This window comes from Desmodus rotundus, chromosome 13 (assembly GCF_022682495.2).
Source record: "Desmodus rotundus isolate HL8 chromosome 13, HLdesRot8A.1, whole genome shotgun sequence".
Taxonomy (NCBI): domain Eukaryota; kingdom Metazoa; phylum Chordata; class Mammalia; order Chiroptera; family Phyllostomidae; genus Desmodus; species Desmodus rotundus.
In genome coordinates, this window is record NC_071399.1 from 39,689,995 (window position 1) to 39,712,755 (window position 22,761).

The window sequence follows — 22,761 nt, forward strand, 5'->3', positions numbered from 1 at the left end:
CAAATATTAATTGACCATAAAGACTTCAGTTTATTTCTGGGATCTCTGTTCTGTTCCATTGGTCTATGTGCCTGTTTTTATGCCAGTACCAGGCTGTTTTGATTACAGTGGCCTTGTAATGCAGTTTGATATCAGGTATTGTGAACTCTCCTGCTTTGTTCTTTTTTCTCAAAATTGTTGCAGCTATTCGGGGTCATTTATGGTTCCATATCAATTTCTGAAGTGTTTGTTCTATATCTGTGAAATGTCATTGATACTTTAATATGGATTGCATTGAATCTATAAATTGCTTTGGGTAGTATGGCCATTTTGATGTTGTTAATTCTTCCAATTCATGAGTATGGTACATGCTTCCATTTGTTTGTGTCTTCCTTAATTTCTTTCTTCAGGGTTGTGTCGTTTTCTGAGTACAGTTTGTTTACCTCCTTGGTTAGGTTTATTCCTAGGTACTTTACTTTTCTTGTTGCCATATCAGATGGAATTTTTTTTCCTGATTTCTGTTTCTGCTGTTTCATTGATGTTGTACAAGAATGCTTTTGATTTATGAGTATTGACTTTCTATTCATTTATTAGGTCAAGTAGTTTTTTGGTGGAGTCTATAGGATTTTCCATGTACACTATCATGTCATCTGCAAACAATGACAGTTTTGTTTCCTCCTTTCCAATTTGGATATCTTTTATTTCTCTCTCTTCTCTTATTGCTGTGGTTAGAACTTCCAATACTATGTTGAATAGCAGCGGTGAGAGAGGGCATCCTTGTCTCGTTCCTGATCTCTGTGGGAAAGTTCTTTTTGTCCATTGAGTATGATGTTGGCTGTAGGTCTCTCATATAGCCTTTATTAGGTTGAGGAATGCTCCCTCTATTCCCACTTTGCTGAGTGTTTTTATCAGAAATGGGTGCTGTATCTTATCAAATGCTTTTTGGAATCTATTGATATGATCATGTGATTTTTGTCTTTGCTGTTGTTGATGTGATGTATTATGTTTATTGATTTGCGAATATAGTACCATCCTTGCATCCCTGGGATGAATCCCACTTGATCATGGTGTATGATCTTTTTAATGTATTGCTGGATGCGGTTTGCCAATATTTTGTTGAGAATTTTAGCATCTATGTTCATCAGCGATATTGGCCTGAAGTTTTCCTTCTTCGTTGTGTCTTTATCTGGTTTTGGGATTAGGATGATGCTGGCTTCATAAAAAGAGTTTGGGAGTCTTCCATCTTCTTGAATTTTTTGAACTAACCTGTGGAGGATGGGGGTTAGCTCTCCCTTAAATGCTCTGTAGAATTCTCCTGTGAAACCGTCTGGTCCAGGGCTTTTGTGTGTCGGAAGCTTTTTGATCACTGTTTCAATTCCATCAGGTGTTATTGGTGTGTTCAGGCTTTCTGCTTCTTCTTCATTGAGTTGTGGAAGGTTATATTTTTTGAGAAATGTGTCCATTTTCATCTAGGTTTTCACATTTCTTGCATATAGTTCTTCACAGTAATTTCTTACAATCCTTTTTATTTCTGTGGTATCAGTTGTAGTCTCTTCTCTTTCATCCCTGATTGTGTTTACTTGGGTCCTCTCTCTTTTTTCCTTGATGATCCTGCTTATGGGCTTGCCAATTTTGTTTATCTTTTCAAAGAACCAGCTCCTGGATTCATTTATCCTTACAATTGTGCGTTTAGTCTATGTCATTTAATTCCTGTCTGATCTTGGTTATTTCCTTCCTTGTATTTGCTCTGGGTTGTCTTTGTTGTTGTTTCTCAAGTTCTTGTAGGTGTAGTGTTAGGTTTTTTATTTGAAATGATTCTCTTCTTTTTAGGTAGGCCTGTATAGTTATGAACATCCCTCTCAGGAATTCCTTTGCTCTGTTTTATAGGTTTTTGATTGTGGTGAGTTCATTTTCATTTGTTTCCAGCAACTTTTTGATTTATTCCCAATTCTCATTCTTAACCCATTCATTGTTTAATAGTATGCTATTCCATCTCCATGTTTTTGAGTGTTTTGGGATTTTTTCTTTGAGATTTGTTTCTACTTTCATTCCTTTGTGGTCAGAGAAAAAGCTTGATATGATTTCAATTTTACTGAACTTTTTGAGGATTGTTTTGTGTCCTATCATGTGGTCTATCTTTGAAAATGTTCCATGTGCATCTGAAAAGAATGTATATTTTGCTTCTTTGGAATGAAGGGCTCTATATATACCAGTTAAGTCCATTATATATAGGGCATTGTCCAATGCCACAATATGTTCGTTGATATTTTTTTTGCATGGTCTGTCCATCTTTGACAGTAGGGTGTTAAAGTCCCCTACTATAATTGTGTTGCTGTCAATATCTTTTTGATGTCCTCCAAGATTTTCTTTATGTATTTGGGTGCTCCTATTTTGGGTGCATATATATTTACAATGTATATGTCTTCTTGGTGGATTCTTCCTTTAAGTATTATGAAGTGACCTTTTGGGTCTCTCTTTATGGCCATTTTTTTGAAATCTATTTTGTCTTATATGAGTATTGCTACCCCTGCTTTTTTTACCTGTCCATTTGCTTGGAAAATTTGTTTCCAGCCCTTCACTTTCAGTCTGTGTAGGTCTTTTGTCCTGAGGTGGGTCTCTTGTAAGCTGCATATGTGAGGGTCATGCTTTCTTATCCATTTAGCTATTGTATATCTTTTGATTTGAGCATTTAATCTATTTACATTTAAGGTTATTATTGATAGGTACTTTTTCATTGCTGATTTTTTGTAACTGTATTCCTTTCTTTCTCTCCCTTTTTCTTCCTTTCCTTAAAGCAGTCCCTTTAGCATCTCTTGCACAGCTGGTCTGTTGAAGTACGTGTATTCTCCTAGACTTCTTTTGTCTGGGAAACTCCTTATTTGGCCTTCTATCTTGATTAAGAGCCTTGCTGTGTTATGTAGTCTTGGTTCCAGGCCTCTGATTCTCATTACTTGGAATATTTTTTGCCATTCTCTTCTGGCTTGGAGCGTTTTCATTGAGATGTCAGTTGCTAACCTTATCAGGGCTCCCTAGTATGTTGCTTCCTGTTTCTCCCTTGCTGCCTTTAAGATCCTCTCTTTGTCTTGGAATTTTGCCATTTCAATTATGATGTGTCTTGCATTGGGCCTCTTTGTGTTCCTTTTCATTGGGACTCTCTTTGTTTCCTGGATTTGTGTAACTTTTCTTTCATCAAATTAGGGAAGGTTTCCATCATTACTTTTTCAAAGAGGTTTTCTATCCCTTGCTCTTCTTCTTCTGGTATCCTTATTATACGGATATAATTATGTTTCATGTTGTCCTGCATTTCCCTTATTACCTGTTCATTCTTTCTGAGCCTCTTTTCCTTTTCTTGCTCTTTCTTGGTGCTTTTTCTACCTTGTCCTCCAGTTTGCTGATCCAATCCTCTGCTTCATCGAGCCTGCTTTTGATTCCTTCTACTGTGTTCTTCAGTTCAGAAATGGTATTTTTCATTTCCTCTTGGTCCTTGTTAATAGTTTCTATTTCCTTTTTCATGTGGATATAGTTTACAGTGATTTCATTGTAGTTTCCCTGTAGTTATTGGTAATTGTCTGTGAGCTCATTGAAGTTCCTGAAACCATTGCTTTGACCTCAATATCTGATAGTTGACTTGCCCCTATTTCATTTAGCATTGTTTCTGAGACTTCCTCCTTTCCTTTCATTTGGGGATTTTTTTCTTTGTTTTCCCATTGTTTTACTTATTCTTTTTTTGATATATTTATTGATTATGCTATTACAGTTGTCCCATTTCCCCCCCACACTCCACTCCATCCTGCCCACCCCCTCGATCCCACATTCTCCCCCTATAGTTCATGTGCATGGGTCATGTATATAAGTTCTTCGGCTCCTACATTTCCTACACTATTTTTACCCTCCCCCTGTCTATTTTCCACCTATCATCTATGCTACTTACTCTCTGTACCTTCCCCCACCTTCCCCTCCCACTCCCCTATTGACAACCCTCCATGTGATCTCCATCTCTATGGTTCTGTTCCTGTTCTAGGTGTTTGCCTAGTTTGCTCTTGTTTTTGTGTTAGGTGTGGTCGTTAATAACTGTGAGTTTGCTGTCATTTTTATTGTTCCCATTTTTGATCTTCTTTTTCTTAGGTAACTCCTTTTAGCATTTCATATAATAAGGGCTTGGTGATGATGAACTTCTTTAACTCGACCTTATCTGAGAAGCACTTTATCTTCCCTTCCATTCTAAATGATAGCTTTGCTGGATACAGTAATCTTGGATGTAGGTCCTTGCGTTTAATCTTGGATAATGTAATTATGATCTGCCTTGGTGTGTTCCTCCTTGGGTCCAGATTCTTTGGGATTCTCTGAGCTTCCTGGACTTCCTGGAAGTCTATTTCCTTTGCCAGATCGGGGAAGTTCTCCTTCATTATTTGTTCAAATAAGTTTTCAATTTTTTGTTCTTCCTCTTCTCCTTCTGGCATCCCTATAATTCTGATGTTGGAAGGTTTCAAGATGTCCTGGAGATTCCTAAGCCTCTCCTCATTTTTCTGAGTTCTTGTTTCTTCATTCTTTTCTGGTTGGATGTTTCTTTCTTCCTTCTGGTCCACACCGTTGATCTGAGTCCCAGTTTCCTTCGCATCACTATTGGTTCCCTGTACATTTTCCTTTGTTTCTCTTAGCATAGCCTTCTTTTTTTCATCTGGTTTTCGAACAGATTCAACCAATTCTGTGAGCATCTTGATAACCAGTGTTTTGAACTGTGCATCCGATAGGTTAGCTATCTCTTCCTCGCTTACTTGTATTTTTCCTGGAGCTTTGAAGTGTTCTGTCATTTGGGCCTTTTTTTTTTTTTTTTTTTTTTTTGTCTTGGTGCGTCTGTTACTTTAAGGGGCAGAGCCTCAGGTGTTCACCGGGGCGGGGTAATGCTGGTCGCTGGGCTGTGATGCTGTATGTGGGGGAGTGGCCGAGAGGGAGCAGTGGCACCCACTTCACTCTCCTCCGGATTTCTATCTTTCACTTCGATACCCACAATCAAACTGGGCCCCTCTGGTGCTGGTTCCCAAGTGGGTGGGCTTGTGCACGCCCTAGGCCCCTGTGGGTCTCTCCAACGACCTCTCCCGTGAGGCTGGGAGTCTCTCCTGCTGCCGCCCGAACCCCCATGGGCGTTTTCAATCAGAGGTTTGAGGCTTTATTTCTCCGCGCTGGAGCCCCAGGTTGTGCAGTCTGCTTCGCTCCCCGCCGTTCATCTGGTTTATCTGTGCACGAGTTTGGGGCATGGGGTGCTACCCACTGCTCTGCCTGCCCCACTCTCTGCCACTCTGAGTCCAGCCCTCTCGGTTTATCTGGGTGAATGCGGGACCGCAGGGTCTGCTAGTGCTGGGACTGACTGCCCCGTTCGTCCCACACTCCACCAGTCTCAGGCCTGCCACAGCCACGTGAGTCCTCTCCACCCCAGTGCCTGTCTCCACCCCTCCTACCGGTCTGGATGAATGTTTATTTTTTATTTCCTTGTGTTGGACCCCCTTGCCGTTCGATTCTCTGTCAGTTCTGGCTGTGCAAGGAGGCGCAGTGTGCCTACCTATTCCGCCATCTTGGTTCTCCCCGTCTTCCCGTTGTTTTTAAGACTCTTCCTGTTAGCCTCTGCTTCTGAAGTTGCTGTGTTCTGATTCCCTGGATTTATGGTGTAAACTTTTGTGGTAGAATACCTGTGAGATTCAGTGGTACAGTCTTCTTCTTCTCCCAATCTTACTGTTCTTGGGCTGTGGTTTATGTTGACTCTGTCTATGTCTTTGTTTTTTGGTTCTTGTTGGGTCTTTGGTGGGTCCTTCCCACCAGCTGGTTATCTGAGGGTGAGTCTCTCTCCCACCTCTTGTTTTCTGTTGTGCAGGTGTGGGCAGGTTGTGTTGGAGCTGGTTCTTCCATGTGTACAAGGTTTTGATCTTTTCTCTTGCTCTTGTTCATTTGTTTGTTCTTAGTAATTTCTCCACTATTTAGTTGTATTTCCAGATAGGTCCTAGGTTGAGTTAGTGTGGCTTCCACTCCCTCCTTCACCACCTGCTGTTCTTAGCTGTTGGTGGCTCCTTTATTGGTGGGTTTTTTTTTTTTTTCCCCTGGGAGGTATCCCGGTGTCACAGCTTCTACCTACTCTTTTTCTGTGATAAGTTTTAGGGGGAAAGTGAAATAGTTTAAGACAGCTGGTGTGTATTCTATGATATTTAAAGTACCAGACCTTAGAAAAGAGATAGGAGATCCTTTGGATATGTATAGTGTTAACTGTGATAATTCACCCACCTAACCCCTTTTTAGAAAGTGTGGAAAGAAGATAAGACTCTTGTTGTGGGGAGGAAGGATTGTGAGTTGGATCTAGAAAGTTGTGAGCTTGTGGGAGGTCAGATTATGAAGTAAAGTGAGAGTAAAGGGTAGAAAATAGGTGTAATGTTTGAGAGAATAGAGTTAACTACACCAGTAATAAAGTTCAGGAAACAGTGAAGTGGTCTGAGATCTGGGAGTGGTTCTGTGTAGTATTTACAAATGTATGGAACAGCTATTATTTACAATAGTAATGGAGCAACAATCATCTGGCAGAATCTGTGTGATCTGGATAACTAGAATAGGGAGTATATGTCCTAGAGTAGTGTGCTAATGGAACACAAGTGACGTGAATGACAGTTAATTCACAATACACTGTGAAAGAGAGAACAAGGGGAAACCAGTCAAACAATGCAAGTTAAACAGTCAAGTGAAGAAAACTAAACAGAAAGAAGAGAAATACAAAAATGCTAATAAATGAGTGATGTAAGGATAATGAAAAAAATAATAATACAAATACATAATATCTTGCAAGTTCTCTGGAGTAGTAAAGTGAAATTTGTTTCACTGTCTCAGCTGTTGGGATGCCTCCTCTTTGGGTCCAACTCTGGTCTTTTTCACAGTTCCAGGTTTTATTGTCTCACTTGTGGGGATTAAAAATAAATGATGGAAGGAAAAAGAGATATAAAGGGAGACAAAGGAGGAGTAGAACAAGAAAGAAGGAAAGAGAGGAAGAAAGTGTTAAAAGAAAGAAAAAACAATAAAAAAATAATAGTAAAGAATTACTTAAAAAAAAAAAAGAAAGACAAAATAATAAGCCTGCTAGCTTCAAAGTGGCCAAGCCAGTTTTGCTGGTCTTTTTGGCTACAGCCAACTCAGGGGACCTAGCCCAGCCCTTCTCTGTACCTGACCCGCACTTGGACAGCCGCAGGCCCAGATCTCCAGCAGCCCCTGGACCCACAGGATCAGGCACTCACCCTCCTAGGGGCTGTAGGTGCTCAAGTGGGGACTTCTGTGGTGCACACTCTCCTGGATGCTTGTGGACTCAGGTCCCTCTGAGGTGCGTACTCTCCCCAGTACTTCGGCTTTGTCCTCGAAGTCCCCCACACCCCCTAGGGAGTGCCGGGCAGCCAGGTGTAGAGGAGACCAGAGCTGCTGCTGCAGGATAACTCCCCAAACTGCCCCCCAGTGTCTTTTTCTTTTTGAGAAAATCCTCCTGCTCAATCCTGTTGCTCAGTACAAGGAAGGGCCTGTCCTCTCTCGCACAGCCCACCTCTCCAGCTAGACCGGGAACTGTCCAGGTCAGGTCCTGACAGGGCCCAACTCTCAACTCTCCCCAGCTGGCACCCAGTCTCTGTGGGTTTATCATTTCATCCTTATTCTCCTCCCTGTGACCCCAAGCAACCAGGTCTCTCTCCCTGCTGCTCAAGCCTTGTTTAGAGGGGAGGGAGCCGTTAACCTGGCTCTCTCCCAGGAGTCCTGCAGAAGGCCTGGCGGGCATGAGCCTGGGGTTGTAGTCACCCTGGTGTCTGCGCTAGTCCCAGGGACCTTTTTGTCCTGAACAATCCCCTTACCATCTGTTTTTTCAGTGTCCTCTATACCTGTTAGTCTCCTATCTTAATAAACACTGGGGTACTGTTGGCTGTTTGCTTTGTTCCTCAGTAGATATGCTAGGTGTTTCACGAGTGTGCAGGGGGAAGTGGACTCCCCTCCCACCTATCTCACTGCCATCTTGAGAATCTAAAGCCAGTCTTTATTTCCTCCTTTTTTGTGTGTAATCGTACAGGATTTCTGAAAGAGTGTGTATTCAGTTTTGGGTACATAAGAGACTGTCATTCAAGAAGCATCCAAAATTAAGGCCACCAGATGTTTCTCCCCCATACTAAATCAGAGAACAAGCTTAATTTGAATATTTTGCATACATTTACATATCAATGTCAGTAGTCCCTAACTCCAAGTATGTGAAATAAAATTAATTAGTCAGCCTACTGCAAGCCCATGTTTAAATCTAACATTCATGACAAGACAGCCTGGAAATACCTAGCCCATCTTAAGGCAAATCTGTTTGGTTTCTTTTGGGTATAGGAGGGTTAGGCGGATGTACCTATCTAAGTGCATCAACAAGAACTTCCACGTAGAGGCAGGTGTTCAAACATAGGGAATCAGATTTAAAGCCCATTTTTCTTGAGCTTCTGTGTTCTCTTTCCCAGTGTAAATTAAAATTGCACATATTATAAACACACTGTTTCCATCTTCTGCTCCTCCAGGATTGTTCTTGGTTAGGGTTCTTCTCTAGTTCCAAGGAGCAGCAGATTAAGAGTGTCAGTGCACCTTCCTGGTGTTAAAACTATTGGGATTTTCTTTTTTTTAAATTAATTTATTTATTTTTACTCAGTTACAATTGTCTGCATTTTCTCCCCTTCCCTCCACCCCATCCCAGCCAGTCCCACTTCCCTCCCCCACCTCTACCCTCCCCCTTGATTTTGTCCTTGTGTCCTTTATAGTAGCTCCTATAGACCCCTCTCCCCACTATCCCCTCCCTACTCCCCTCTGGCTATTGTTACAATGTTCTTAATTTCAATGTCTCTGGTTATATTTTGTTTGCTTTTTCTTTTGTTGATTATGTTCCAGTTAAAGGTGAAATCATATGGTATTTGTCCCTCACTGCCCGGCTTATTTCACTTAATTTAAAAGAAACTCTGTTTGACTACAAAATCTAAGGTGTTTATCATTGACCGTGCTGATGTTGAGTTACTGATTAGCAGACCTTCTAAAAGCAAGTAATGGAAGGATTAGGACCTACAGGCAGCGCATAACTGAGAAGTTGCCAAGGCAAGAAAAGACCAATAGTTGGCATGGATGGAAACTATTGGTATTTTCTTGACTTGGCATCTTCTCAGTTATGCGCTGCCTGTAGGACCTAATCCTTCCATTACTTGCTTTTAGAAGTTCTGCTAATCAGTAACTCAACATCAGCACAGTCAATGATAAACACCTTAGATTTTGTAGTCAAACAGAGTTTCTTTTAAATTTCAAGTTTACTTGTGTGACCATGGTGAAGTTATTAGCTGTCTCAAGGCTGGAGTTTCTAGTGCTTTCCTGAAAAGAGGAGATGTTTCCTTTCTTCTATTAGTTGTAAAGGATAAATAAAAATATTATAGCCAAGTGCCCAAACATAGTATGTATCCATAAACCATTCACTCCTCTTCTTCCTTTAAGACTCAATCCAAGTGTTAATCAAATGAGGAATGTGTCCAGGGGTACACAGTGTTATCAGGCACCATCTCTTTTACATCTCTTGCACTTGTTTGCTTTTTGTGTCCTGAATGCCAGACATATCGTACATTTCATTTCTTCAATGGCTGCTGGATCGTGGAGGGCATTAGCAGTGACAAAAGGGAGGCAACATATGTGCCAAGATGTAGGTGATCAGAATTATGGAAAGTTAAGTGCAAGCAGGCGTCTCATCTCCCTCTTCAATGTAATTTGGGTTTAGTTCAGAGTGGCTGGAAGAATTGATGTAATCACATAATTCATAGAAGAAAAAAAACTCCATTTACAGTAGATTCTGCCCCATGCTCTCTGGCCCACGTCATTTATGGCAAGGACAAAATTGGGAGATCAAGTTGGGACTTGCATTGGAAATAGATGTCTCTGAGTATCACATTAAATTAACCTGAGGGAAAATCCTGGGAAACACCTGAGTATTTCATCTGGATTGGTAGGCTGTGCTCCAGAAAGACCACCTATATGTGGAGGCAGCTCTAGGTATATGAGCATAAACCTCAAAAATTTCCTGCTCATATCTGTTCCCTGAGAAGCGAAGCTATTTTACCCCAGTTAACCTAGACCAGTAGTGTCTAAACTGGCATGCAAACTGTTTATGAAGTGTACAAGATGATCTATTGGGTTGAAAGAAAAAACTCAGGCTTTTATTGAAATTGATTTTTACCTTATTCTTTTAAAACTTCTATTTGCTTGTGTTTAATTATATACAGTATAATAGAACACATGTATAATTAACATATGAATGGACACACATTAGGTACTCACCGTTTTTTTGTGTGTGTGTGTGTCAACAGGGTAAAAAAAGGGTTAGGTCACTAACACAGCTCTCTCTCTCTTTTCCCAGACTGCAGTTCTGTACTCACTCACCAGACCTAACTTCAGCATGCTCAAAAGGAAACAGAGCTCCAGGGTGGAGGCCCAGCCGGTTACTGACTTTGGTCCTGATGAATCTCTGTCAGACAACGCTGACATACTCTGGATTAACAAGCCAGTAAGTTCCTTTTTTAATATGGTGGAGCACATGCTGATGTAAAGGAAATTTAATTTATATACTAAAAAGTCATGTACCTTTGGCTTTGAAATGTGCGTTTGAGTGCGGTAGAATATGGATAAGTCTAGGAGTCTGAAAGTTAAGAACAACTGAGATGAAATAATGAGGTTTTGTTCTGAGTTACTCACATAAGGTGTGGTAGGTGGTCTCTCCTCTCTTCTGTACATGCTGTCCTCACTGTCATCCTGTATAGAGATGATACGACTTCACAGGCTGATCCAAAGCTAAAGTCCTACATGAGCAACCTCTTCTACCAGGCCTTCATTACTTGTAGTTCTCAACATGCATGAATCTGTAAGGAGGAAATCAAATATTTGGAGTTAAAGGCCTCCTTCTGTGTTGCAAGTTTTTAGTAAAAGTAAAGGTTAATGAGAGAGGGGGTAGTGTTTCTGAAGAACTTTGTCACCTCTCTGTCTAATTAAGCTGATGGGCATTTGAGGGAGAGAGCTGCTATATCAAGTATCATTGTATATTAGACAGGGTAGCAGCCAGAGCTAAGGGGGGATGGCATGTTCATGGGTCTTGGAAACTCAGCTCTACGAGCCAGAATGGGATCAATATCACTATGTGTCAGAAATTATGCTGGCTCAGAGGACACCAAAAATGGGAACAACACAGTTATGACTCATCACTACTTTGCAGTCTGATATGTATATTTTATTTATATATAATATACATTTATACTTACATACAAATAGAAAATAGTATAAGTGGAAGCTGAAGTAAGGACGTGAACTGTTACTCTCACAATACTTGTCTTTCCTTTGACCAAGATAAAGATCATCTGCCTTGGTCTCCCTGACCTTTCCAATCTTTCTTCATTTAATCTACCCTCTAGACTACTTCTTCAGCCTACTCACATTTCTTTCCATGTTTTCATTTCTGTTCACATTACTCTTCAGCTTTATAATCATTGAAACATTCCAGTTACCCACATGGCAAAATTAAAATGCCTTAGTATTATATTTAGGGCTCTTTACCTTCTGATTCTAACTTACCCTGTAACTGCTCCTTCCTAGATCTTTCTACTGTCCACTTGAACAACATCTGTGACTTCCTGCTCCTCCAATATATCTGGTGATTGCACATTGTTTACCCACAGGCCCTTTCCTTGCAACTCTGATGTGTCAAGACCCCTCATTCATGCAGGTCATCTCCTATACCACCCCTGCCCCCATCCACTCTGAAAAGTTCCTCATTTGCCCCTTTCCATCACAGACAAAATAAATCTCTTATATATATATATATATATATATATATATATATATATATATATATAAATGCTTCAAAGTAGTGATGAGTCAGAAATCTCTTGTTTTCTTTTTGTGCCCTCTGCATAATTTCTGACACACAATAGGTCTTCTATTCATCTTTAAATAATTTAACAGAATAGAGAATAAATCACTCACTAATTTTTCTTAGTATCCTCTACATACAGAGCTTTCTGACAATTTCTAACACAGGTAGTATTACAGATGTAGCCTTGCAAGCCCTAACTAAAGTAATTAATATTTAACTAGAATTCATACTTTAAATTTGAGACATGTTTGTTGTGAAAGAACCCTTCTTTTAGAGCTCTTTTGTGTAATTATATCCTTTGTGTTGGAAGTCCAGATTGGGCTAAATTCACACACTAATGTTTATTGAAGACTTTCAAATTGCATGAAAAGTACATCAACCCTAACATAAGTTTAACCATCAGTGATTTTATAGTATGATATTAGTAGCAAATATTGCAAATATTATAGCTGTCAGATTAATATTAAAACCCATTCACCAGCCTACAAGTTCCTGAGTCTCCTCAAAGTTCTGCCAGTCTTTTCTGCTTTTTACTTTGGGTACCTGCAGGCTTGCGTGGCTACAGAAACCATCCACTATGAAACCACAACAGTTTTTTTCAGGGGGAGTATAATATAAAGGGTTCATATGAATATACATATATATGTCCAAGATAGTCAATAAATAACATATTTAAATTATATTTAAGAATTGTGCACTAAAATTAACTAGTAATATTAATTGTATGGGTTTAGTGTAAATATGCAACCAATATTTTTTTTATCCTAGATATTAGTTTTTATAAAAAATAGTGTATGTGAGTAATTGTACATACTACATATACACATAGGTAGTGCACACATGCATATACACATTTATCTTTCTACTGTCTACTTCTTTATGTTGGGGTTAAGGAAAATCATCACACAGCACATGGACTGCTAGAATGAATTATACAGACACTTTTTTTTTTCTAATTTTGGAAAGCTATCTGGGCTAAATTTGTATAAAACATATTCTCCTAAATAAAGAGGAAAGTCCACTTATTATCTTTTGAAAATGTAGGATAATACCAGATTTTTAAAAATATTTTTATACAAAGAGGTTATATCTAAGTACGAATGGAAAGAAAAACCCTACATGTGGGAAGCGTTATATATGAATTTATTTTAAAAAGCATTTGTGGCCCTGACTGGTGTGGCTCAGTGGATTGAGTGCTGGCCTGCAAACCAAAGAGTCACTAGTTCTATTCTCACGCATGCCTGGGTTGTGGACCAGGTCCCCAGCAGGGGCACATGAGAGGCACCCACATGTTGATGCTTCTATCCCTCTCTTTCTCCCTCCCTTCCGCCTGTTTAAAAATAAAATAAATAAAATCTTTTTAAAAATAAATAAAAAGCATTTGTGATTTACAAGGATAGGCTATGCATAAGTTACTAGCATATATTTACTTGAATCAGAACCCCCCTGTATGGAGTCCTGATGCCCTGGACAGTACCTAAGGAGTTGGGGTAGCCTGAGCAGGTTTGCCTGTTGGCTTTGGCTCTTACTAATGCTTGGCCACAGAAATGATTCTTAATCTTCTGAATCTTAGTGTGTTCGTGTGGAAATTAGGCTGATTTGAGGATTAAATGATGTAAAATATATGAAATATTTTATATGCATGAAACAGATACACTGGTGAAATATTTTAATCTCAGTATTATGTTTCCCAAATGTTGTGATTCATTACATTTGACAGTGTTAAAAAATAACTTTGGACCATGTTTGCAGTGGGTTCACTCTTTGCTGCGCATCTGTGCCATCATCAGTGTCATTTCTGTCTGTATGAACACTCCCATGACGTTTGAACACTATCCTCCTCTTCAGTATGTGACCTTCACTCTGGATACGTTATTGATGTTTCTCTACACGGCAGAGATGATAGCAAAAATGCACATCCGGGGTATTGTCAAGGTAAGGCTTTCTATGTTATTGAAGTTAAAAACCAAAATGCATCGAAAATCTAAATTGATATAATATTAATTTCAATAAAGTGAAACATCTCTTTATTTTACCTACATTGAAGTCTTTTAAAATAGGGTTTTACTCCAAAGATTGGTAAAAGAAAACTTGACGCATAATATTTAAAAAGTGAAATAAATTGTGTAAGGCACAAAGCCTTGGAATATCTGGGAAGGAGCTAGGTAGACCAACCACCAGCTTTGTGAAGGCTAGAGTAGAATCTGTAATGTCACCTATAGTAATAGGGTGGCATTATATCACTTTAGGCTAGGTCATCAACAGGGTGACCTAGCCCAAGATGAGGCACCTATTGATTTATAGAATGTTGAATAATGTTATGTTATAAATATTACAGACTGATGATATTCACCATGATGTCATTAACCTGAAGTGTTTTAAAGGTATAAAAGTGTAAAAAGAAAAGACTTGAGATGGAAAGGAATTCTAAGTCAATAAGGAAAAAAATATGTAACTTGAAATTGCCACCAACAGGAAACAAAAATTAGGTAAATAAAAACAAAAGGAAGTAAATTTCTTTCACGAGATATCTCTTCCTTCTGTAACATTAACCTTCACAGAGGGTTAGATGACACTGTCTCCTAAGAATTTCACACTGTGCAATTGGATGCACCTGATAGAGGTTAAGGACAGTAGTGAGGTTGGGAGTTCATATACAGATACATTTATTAATCACCCCAGTGCTGCTCTCAAAGTGTTTGTTACAGCCTGGCTTTCCTTCTTTGATTTTATTCTCACAGTGTGCTTTAAATAAATAAATATAAACAAGCCCAAAGTCCTTGGAAGTTTGTATCAGTTTCCTGGCTCTCCAGTAACAAATAACTATAACCCTGATAGCTTGAAACAATAGAAATGTATTGTTTCACGGTTCTGGAGGCCACAAATTCAAAACAAGGTGTCAGTAGGCCATTATCTCTCCAAATTTTCTAGGAAAAAGCCCTTCCTTGTCCCTTCCTAGCTTTTGGTGGCTCCCAGCAATCCTTGGAATTCCCTCGTTTACCAATGCATTATTCCAATCTCTGCTCTGTCTTCACATGGCCTTCTTCTCTTTGTATATCTGTGTCTTTTTCTCTTCTTTAAAGGACACCAGTCATGGGATTAAGGGCCCATCCTAATCTAGTATAATCTCCATTTAACTATGTACATCTTTGTTTTTTTAAACCCACAATGTAATTTTTTTGAGAATTTGTTTAATGAATTTTTCTTTTCCTTTTCCTTTTTTTATTGTTGTTCAAGTACAGTTGTCTCCATTTTCCCCCACCACTCACCCTCACCCCACCCATCCCCACCTCCCACCCTCAACCCTACCCCTCTTTGGGTTTGTCCATGTGTCCTTTGTTCATGTTCCTTGACAACCCTTCCCCATTTTCACCCCATTATCCCCTCTTTCCTCCCCTCTGGTTACTGTCAGTTTGTTCTTTATTTCCACATCTTTGGTTAAATTTTGCTTGTTTGTTTGTTTTGTCGATTAGGTTCCACTTATAGGTGAGATCATATGGTATTTGTCTTTCACCACCTGGCTTATTTCACTTAGCATAATGCTCTCCAGTTCCATCCATTCTGTTGTGAAGGGTAGGAGTTCCTTCTTTCTTTCTGCTGCATAGTATTCCATTGTGTAAATGTACCAGTTTTTTGATCCACTCATTTACTGATGGACACTTAGTTTGTTTCCAGCACTAGGCTATTATAAATTGTGCTGCTATGAACATTGGGGTGCATAGGCTCTTTTGAATTGGTGTTTCAGGGTTCTTAGTGTATAATCCCAGCAGTGGAATTGCTGGGTCAAAGGGCAGTTCCATTTTCAGTTTTCTGAGAAAATTCCATACTATTTTCCACAGTGGCTGCACCAGTCTGCATTCTCACCAGGAGTGCACTCAGGTTCCCTTTTCTCCACAACCTCACCAGCACTTGTTTGTTGATTTGTTTACTATGGTCATTCTCACTGGTGAGAAGTGGTATCTCATTGTGGTTTTAATTTGCATCTCTCTGGTAGCTAGTGATGCTGAGCTTCCTTTGATATGTCACTGGGCTCTCCGTATGGCCTCCTTGGGAAAGTGTCTGTTCCAGTCCTTTGTCCATTTTTAATTGATTGTTTGTCTTCCTGGAGTGGAGTCATGTGAGGTCTTTATATATTTTGGAAGAAGAATGCCTGAACAGACCAATAACAGCTGGCAAAATTGAAGCAGTAATCAAAAAACTCCCAGCACATAAAAGCCCTGGACTGGATGGTTTCACAGGAGAATTTTACAAAACATTTAAAGAAGAGCTAATCCTGATCCTTCACGGACTGTTCCAAAAATCCAAGAAGAAGGAAGACTCCCAAACTCTTTTTATGAAGCCAGTGTGGTCCTAATCTCAAAGCCAGATGAAGACACAACAAAGAAAGAAAACTACAGGCCAATATCACTGATGAACATAGATGCTAAAATCCTCAACAAAATATTGGCAAACTGCATACAGCAATACATCAAAAAGATCATACACCATGACCAAATGGGATTCATCCCAGGGATGGAAGGATGGTACAATATTTGCAAGTCAATAAACATAATACATCACCAATTACATCTTTGAAAGACCTTTTTTTCTAAATAAGGTTACATACTGAGTTTCTGAATGAACATAGAGTTTGGGAAGACACTATTCATGCCACTACACAATTGATTCTAGCTAGACACTTGAACAGCCAGCTGTTTGCAATTTTAAGTAGTTTAGAAAAAGGTTTTCTGAGCTTCTTTGGGTGACTCCAGAATATTGGGATGGGTAATACAAAAGAAGAAGTTCAGTTCAGTATAGTAATTTAGCCTGAAAGGAATCATCAAAGCCACAATCATCCTGATGCAATTATCAAGAAAACAGTAAACTCAGAGACTCCCCCAAAAGGGAGTCATGAGTGCAGTAAGCATGGGCCTCAGGAAATGCAGTGTAGCTTGAGATGTAATAGATAACCCACTGCAAAAAGTGTTCATACATGGGATTAGTGGGCACCCGCCATGCCTCAACCAGTGGATTTCAGCATGATTCCAAAATTCTCTGGGTCTCCCATAAGTAGTAGACTGGTTATTTTAAGTATTAGTTTTAGATATACCTGGGTTTCAATAATTGGTGTCTAAACCAGGTCACTTTGGGGGAAAGTTTGTCTTGTGAGAGTGCTAGATATACCTTTTAGATAACTATAAATTTAACTTCCAGCCTACCCTAATCTTATTTTGAATTCTTTGATTCCCCAGAGGACCTTGGATAACCCTGGCTTGTGTGTATATTGGTCATTCAAACATTGGCAATCTCTGAATATTCTGGGTGGAGCACTTTGGGGTTGAAATACCATGTGTTGACTTTTATGAGATTCCAACTTGAATGAATAAGGACATGACATCTTCCTAGAATAAAAATTTTGTTTCTTAAGCTCTTTAATAAATTAAGACTTGGATTTCACATCATGAAAATGACATTAGGCATTGCTTTAATTGTCATACTCAATGATAAAAAGAGCAGAGGCAGAACTGATACATAAATTATATATTCATTCCAAGTGAACAGAACAGCAAATGAACAGAGGTTTTAATAGTTTAAATATGAGAATTGAAAGCAATTTTTTAAAAGAAAATACTTGATTTATGACCAAGTTGTTTTCAAAATGATGTAAATGATCCATTTTAAGTACTTTCCAACTTTCACCAATATTTGGATGAATTACTTACTAAAACTAAATTTTGTTTTATTTTCAATCTATAACCATTGAAAATTGACATTAGATAAGACTTTTCTGTGTTTTACTTAGGTATTATTGGATTAAATACAAACAAACACAAATTTTCACAAGATGGCATTGTTAATTTTGTCTTGAAGTAATCATCAGCACACCTTCACATTTCATTAAAACTGGTATTCAATGTTTAAATGCTATCTGAGAGACTGAGCTTCCGACCAAGATGGTGGTGTAGGTAGATACACTGTGCCTCCTCGCACAACCAAAAGAAGGACAACAACAATTTAAAAACAAAAAACAACCAAAACTGACAGAAAATCGAACTGTATGGAAGTCCAACAACCAAGGAGATAAAGAAACATTCAACCAGACTGGTAGGAGGGGCGGAGATGGGCAGCCGGGGCAGAGAGGACTCCCAGCAAGGCGGGGTCTGGTGGACCCAGCGAGGTGGCAGATTATGGAACAGGGCACGCCAGGATGCAGCTAGCAGACCCCACAAGGTGGTGGCTGGCAGACCCTGCGGCCCCACATTCGCACATAAATAAACTGGGAGGAACAGTGGGAGAGCAAAGCAGACCACAGAACCCAGGGCTCCAGCATGGGGAAATAAAGCCTCAAACCTCTGACTGAAAACACCCATGGGGGTTGAAGTGGCAGGGGGACAAATTCCCAGCCTCACAGGAGAGTTCTTGGAGAGACCCACAGGGGCCTAGGGCGTGCACAAGCCCACCCACCTGGGAATCAGCACCAGAGGGGCCCAATTTGATTGTGGGTAGCAGAGGGAGTGACTGAAATCCGGCAGAGTGGACCAAGCGCCATTGCTCCCTCTGGGCCCCTCTCGGTACAGAGTCACAGCGCAGCAACCAGAGTTACCTCACCCTGGTGAACACCTAAGGCTCTGCCCCTTTGCATAACAGATGTTCCAAGACCAAAAAAAAAAAGGCCCAAATGAAAGAACAGGTCAAAGCTCCAGAAAAAATACAACTAAACAAGGAAGAGACAGCCAACCTATCAGACGCACAGTTCAAAACACTGGTAATCAGGAAGCTCACAGAATTGGTTGAATTTGGTCACAAATTAGATGAAAAAATGAAGGCTATGCTAAGAGAAAAAAGGAAAATGTACAGGGAACCAACAGTGATGCGAAGGAAACTGGGACTCAAATCAATGGTGTGGACCAGAAGGAAGAAGGAAACATCCAACCAGAAAAGAATGAAGAAACAAGAATTCAAAAACATGAGGAGAGGCTTAGGAACCTCCAGGACATCTTTAAACGTTCTCATATCCGAATTATAGGGGTGCCAGAAGGAGAAGAGGAAGAACAAAAAGTTGAAAACTTATTTGAACAAATAATGAAGGAGAACTTCCCTCATCTGGCAAAGGAAATAGACTTCCAGGAAGTCCAGGAAGCTCAGAGTCCCAAAGAAGCTGGACCTAGGGAGGAACACACCAAGGCACATCATAATTACATTACCCAAGGTTAAACAGAAGGAGAGAATCTTAGAAGCAGCAAGGGAAAAGGACACAGTTATCTACAAAGGACTTCCCATAAGACTGTCAGCTGATTTCTCACAAGAGAAAGGCACGAAGGGACTGGCAAGAAGTATTCCAAGTCATGAAAGGCAAGGACCTACATCCAAGATTACTGTATCCAGCAAAGCTATCATTTAGAATGGAAGGGAAGATAAAGTGCTTCTCAGATAAGATCAAGTTCAAGGAGTTCATCATCACCAAGCCCTTATTATATGAAATGTTAAAGGGATGTATCTAAGTAAAAGAAGGTAAAAAATGTGAACAGTAAAAATGACAGCAAACTCACAGTTATTGACAACCACACCTAAAACAAAAACAAAAGCAAACTAAGCAAACAACTAGAACAGGAACAGAACCACAGAAATGGAGATCATATGGAGGGTAATCAACAGGGGAGTGGGAGGGGGAGAGAGGGGGGAAAGGCATAGAGAATAAGTAGCATAAACGGTAGGTGAAAAATAGTCAGGGGGAGGGTAAGAATAGTATAGGAAATGTAGAAGGCAATGAATTTATAAGTATGACCCATGGACATGAACTCTAGGGGGGGAATGTGGGAGGGAGGGGGTAAGCAGGATGAAGTGGAGTGAAGGGTGGGACTGGGACAACTGTAATAGCATAATCAATAAGTATATTTTTTTAAAAAATGCTAGCTGAGATTTAGGTCAAATATGATTAAATATGAGGTCCTGAGCCAACTTCCAATGTATCATCTCACTGAATTTTCACCATTGTGATCTTCCAAAAAAAGTCATAACTTTATTGATATCATGTTTGTACCATATGCTTCTGTTGACATGCATGTTAACACAGATGAGAGTACATTTGATTTGAGATTACATGCTTTTATTTATTTTATTTATTTACTTTTTTTATTGATGTTCGAATACAGTTGTTTCCATTTTCCTACCACCACTTTCCTCCACCCTACCCATGGTCACCTAATTTCTGTTCCTAGAAGTGGGAATGCTGGATCATTAAATATTTCTAATCTGGATTTTTAGGAATCTCCATTTTTTTTTCCGTCATGACTACACCAATTTGCATTCCCACCAACAGTTCACAGGGGTTCCCCTTTCTGCACATCCTTGCCACCACTTGCTATCTTTTATTTAACAGGTTAGGTAATATCTCATTTTGTTTTTGATTTTATTTGCCTAATGATTGGTGAAGTTGAGCATATATTCATACTTTTCATACTTATTTGCCTACTGATTTTATTTAATAATACTTTTCATATTATTTACCTACTGATTTTATTTAATAATTATTTTATTTGCCTGATGATTGTTGAAATTGAGCATATCTTCATCATACTTATTGGCCATTTGTATGTCTTCTTTTGAGAAAACTATTCAGGTCTTCTGACTTTTTAAAATTGGGTTATTTATTGATTGACTTTTTGATATTGAGTTATATTGTATATGTATATCATCAGGTTGTGCATCTTAAATATGTACAATTTTAATTGTCAGTTATATAATAAAGCTGAAAAAAACTTAAAGTTTTAATCAGACTCAGTCTTAGCAAAAAAATCATGCCACAGGCAATTTAAACATTACTGGCTTTGTATCCTTATATTTGTAAATTTGTTTTGGTTGTACAATTGCATGAGAAATATGTACCTGTGTATATATTTAAGTTACAGCATAATAAAATACATTATCCCACATAGGGGTTCTGTGATAATTTTTTAGAGGATCTCACATTACTCAATATTAAGTTACTATGCTTTTATCAGTTAACCTTAGTTTAATTTGTTTAAACCTTTATTTAACACCCATCTGATAAAAAACATTTTTGAGATATTTCCATGCTTTTCTACAATCATGCTTTTATTTCGAAGCAGCACTGAATTTTTACCTCACTCAAGTTTTTAGACTTCTAACCCAGAATAATTTGCAAATATGTACTGTGTTTGGTCACTTATATGACTTATACTTTTTTTTCACACATATAGGGAGCATTATGTATATGTAGGTGTACATCATTCTATTTTAAACATGAGGTTACTCTTCATATGTTTCACATTGTTTGGAACAGAGCTGTATATTTTAGCTATTCAGATAGTAAATGTTTCATATACGGGGGTGGACAAAGATAGGTTTACAGTTGTTTGTGTGGAAAATAACACAATAATTAATAAATAATAATAATACTAGGGTAAACTGTTTTGTGTGTTCATAACTGTAAACCTATTTTTCCCCTCCCATGTACACTTATTTTTAACTAAAATATTACTGAGGAACCATCATATTTAGTTATTTAGAAAATAACTCCAGTATACTATATGTCTTCTGTGTACAAGAATATGTATGAATTGATGTACACACATGGCAGAAATTTGGGGAATGTTGGATTTTTTTTTGGAAGAATTTTTTTCCATGCATAAAGCTATATTAGTACATAATAAAATATTTATAGAACCAAACCTGTGTATTGTTGCCCAACCAGCATGCACAACTCTTTAAAATTATAAACTAGCTTGATTTGGCAATGTTATGGTACATATAAAATTCATACCTAATGCTTAAAGTAATGTGATCTAATAATACCTACTTTATAATCCTAGTTATCTGCAACAAACCAAACCCAGAAGCTTTATTATTTAAAACAAAATGCTGAAGCTGTGGCTTTCTAGTATTGCCCACTAATTTTATTTACCTAGTGATTTGCCTTATATATTGAACTATAAATTCAAATTTTAGATATAAAATTTAATATATGTGGGATATTAAAATTTTCATATATGTAGTATGATATAAATATAAAAGAAAGTTATATTTCTAAACCCAACTACAATTCCCAGTCATTCAGTAAACATTAATTGAACACTTAAATGATCTCATAACTGCCTGAAGAAAAGAGACAGAACAGAGCAGAACCCCAATCCTGAGAGAATGCCTGGCCCACTTTGTGGAACTGGCTTGTAAAACACATGCAGGCACTTCTAATTTTCTGCATCCAATTTATTTCTGAAAATATGTTGGATAGTATGTTTTCAGAAAACAGAAGCCTGTATTCCATTATTTTAAATGGGAAAACTGATCCATTACACCAACCCCAACCCATATCTCCAAATATCACTAAATCACTTTCTCACATAACTACCCACCTGCTTATTTCTATGTAATAGGCAGCACTTAAACACCCACCCATGGTTCAATTATTTGTACTTATTGAGTTCAGTAGTGGATGTTTCGTATGCACATACCAAAATAGCAACATGTGCTCTTACATAAATAAGCAGAGAAATAATAAGTTAAAGTACTATCCACCATGAGGCATCACTTTACAGGTCCTTAAGAAAGAAAAATGCTGCTAATTACACTTTGATTTTAAGATGTCAGATTGTAATTGACTCATCAATAATAAGATACATTCTAAATTCAGAAATGTTAAATTGTGTTTGGGGGATGGTAAGAGTATGTCTTAAAATCCATGAAATAGGAGAAAACTGACTGGGCTTGATAGATTTAAATTCTGGGTCCCATGAAAGGTTTATATATCAAGGGGAAAATAAGGAAGAGGAAAGTATTGATTCACTTAACACTTTCCACTGTTAAGTAGATAAACAATGGCAGAAAATATTTAGCCCAAAACAGCAAGAGAGCAT

The 22,761-nt window shown here is 38.6% G+C and overlaps 1 protein-coding gene across 2 annotated transcripts in view; it reads left to right on the top strand.

Annotated features, from left to right (window-relative positions):
* The window catches only part of NALCN (sodium leak channel, non-selective), a 380,160-nt gene that overhangs the window by 21,434 nt on the left and 335,965 nt on the right, over positions 1–22,761 (top strand). Inside the window, exons 1-3 of one of the 2 annotated variants that reach the window (XM_024578981.3) lie at positions 7,143–7,327; positions 10,400–10,546; positions 13,658–13,840. In XM_024578981.3, coding sequence (XP_024434749.1) covers positions 7,301–7,327; positions 10,400–10,546; positions 13,658–13,840 — 357 coding nt within the window. In that variant the 5' untranslated portion in view covers positions 7,143–7,300. Of the gene's footprint in view, positions 1–7,142; positions 7,328–10,399; positions 10,547–13,657; positions 13,841–22,761 lie in introns of those variants that run through there. The other variant, XM_045186646.3, reaches the window with a different exon arrangement.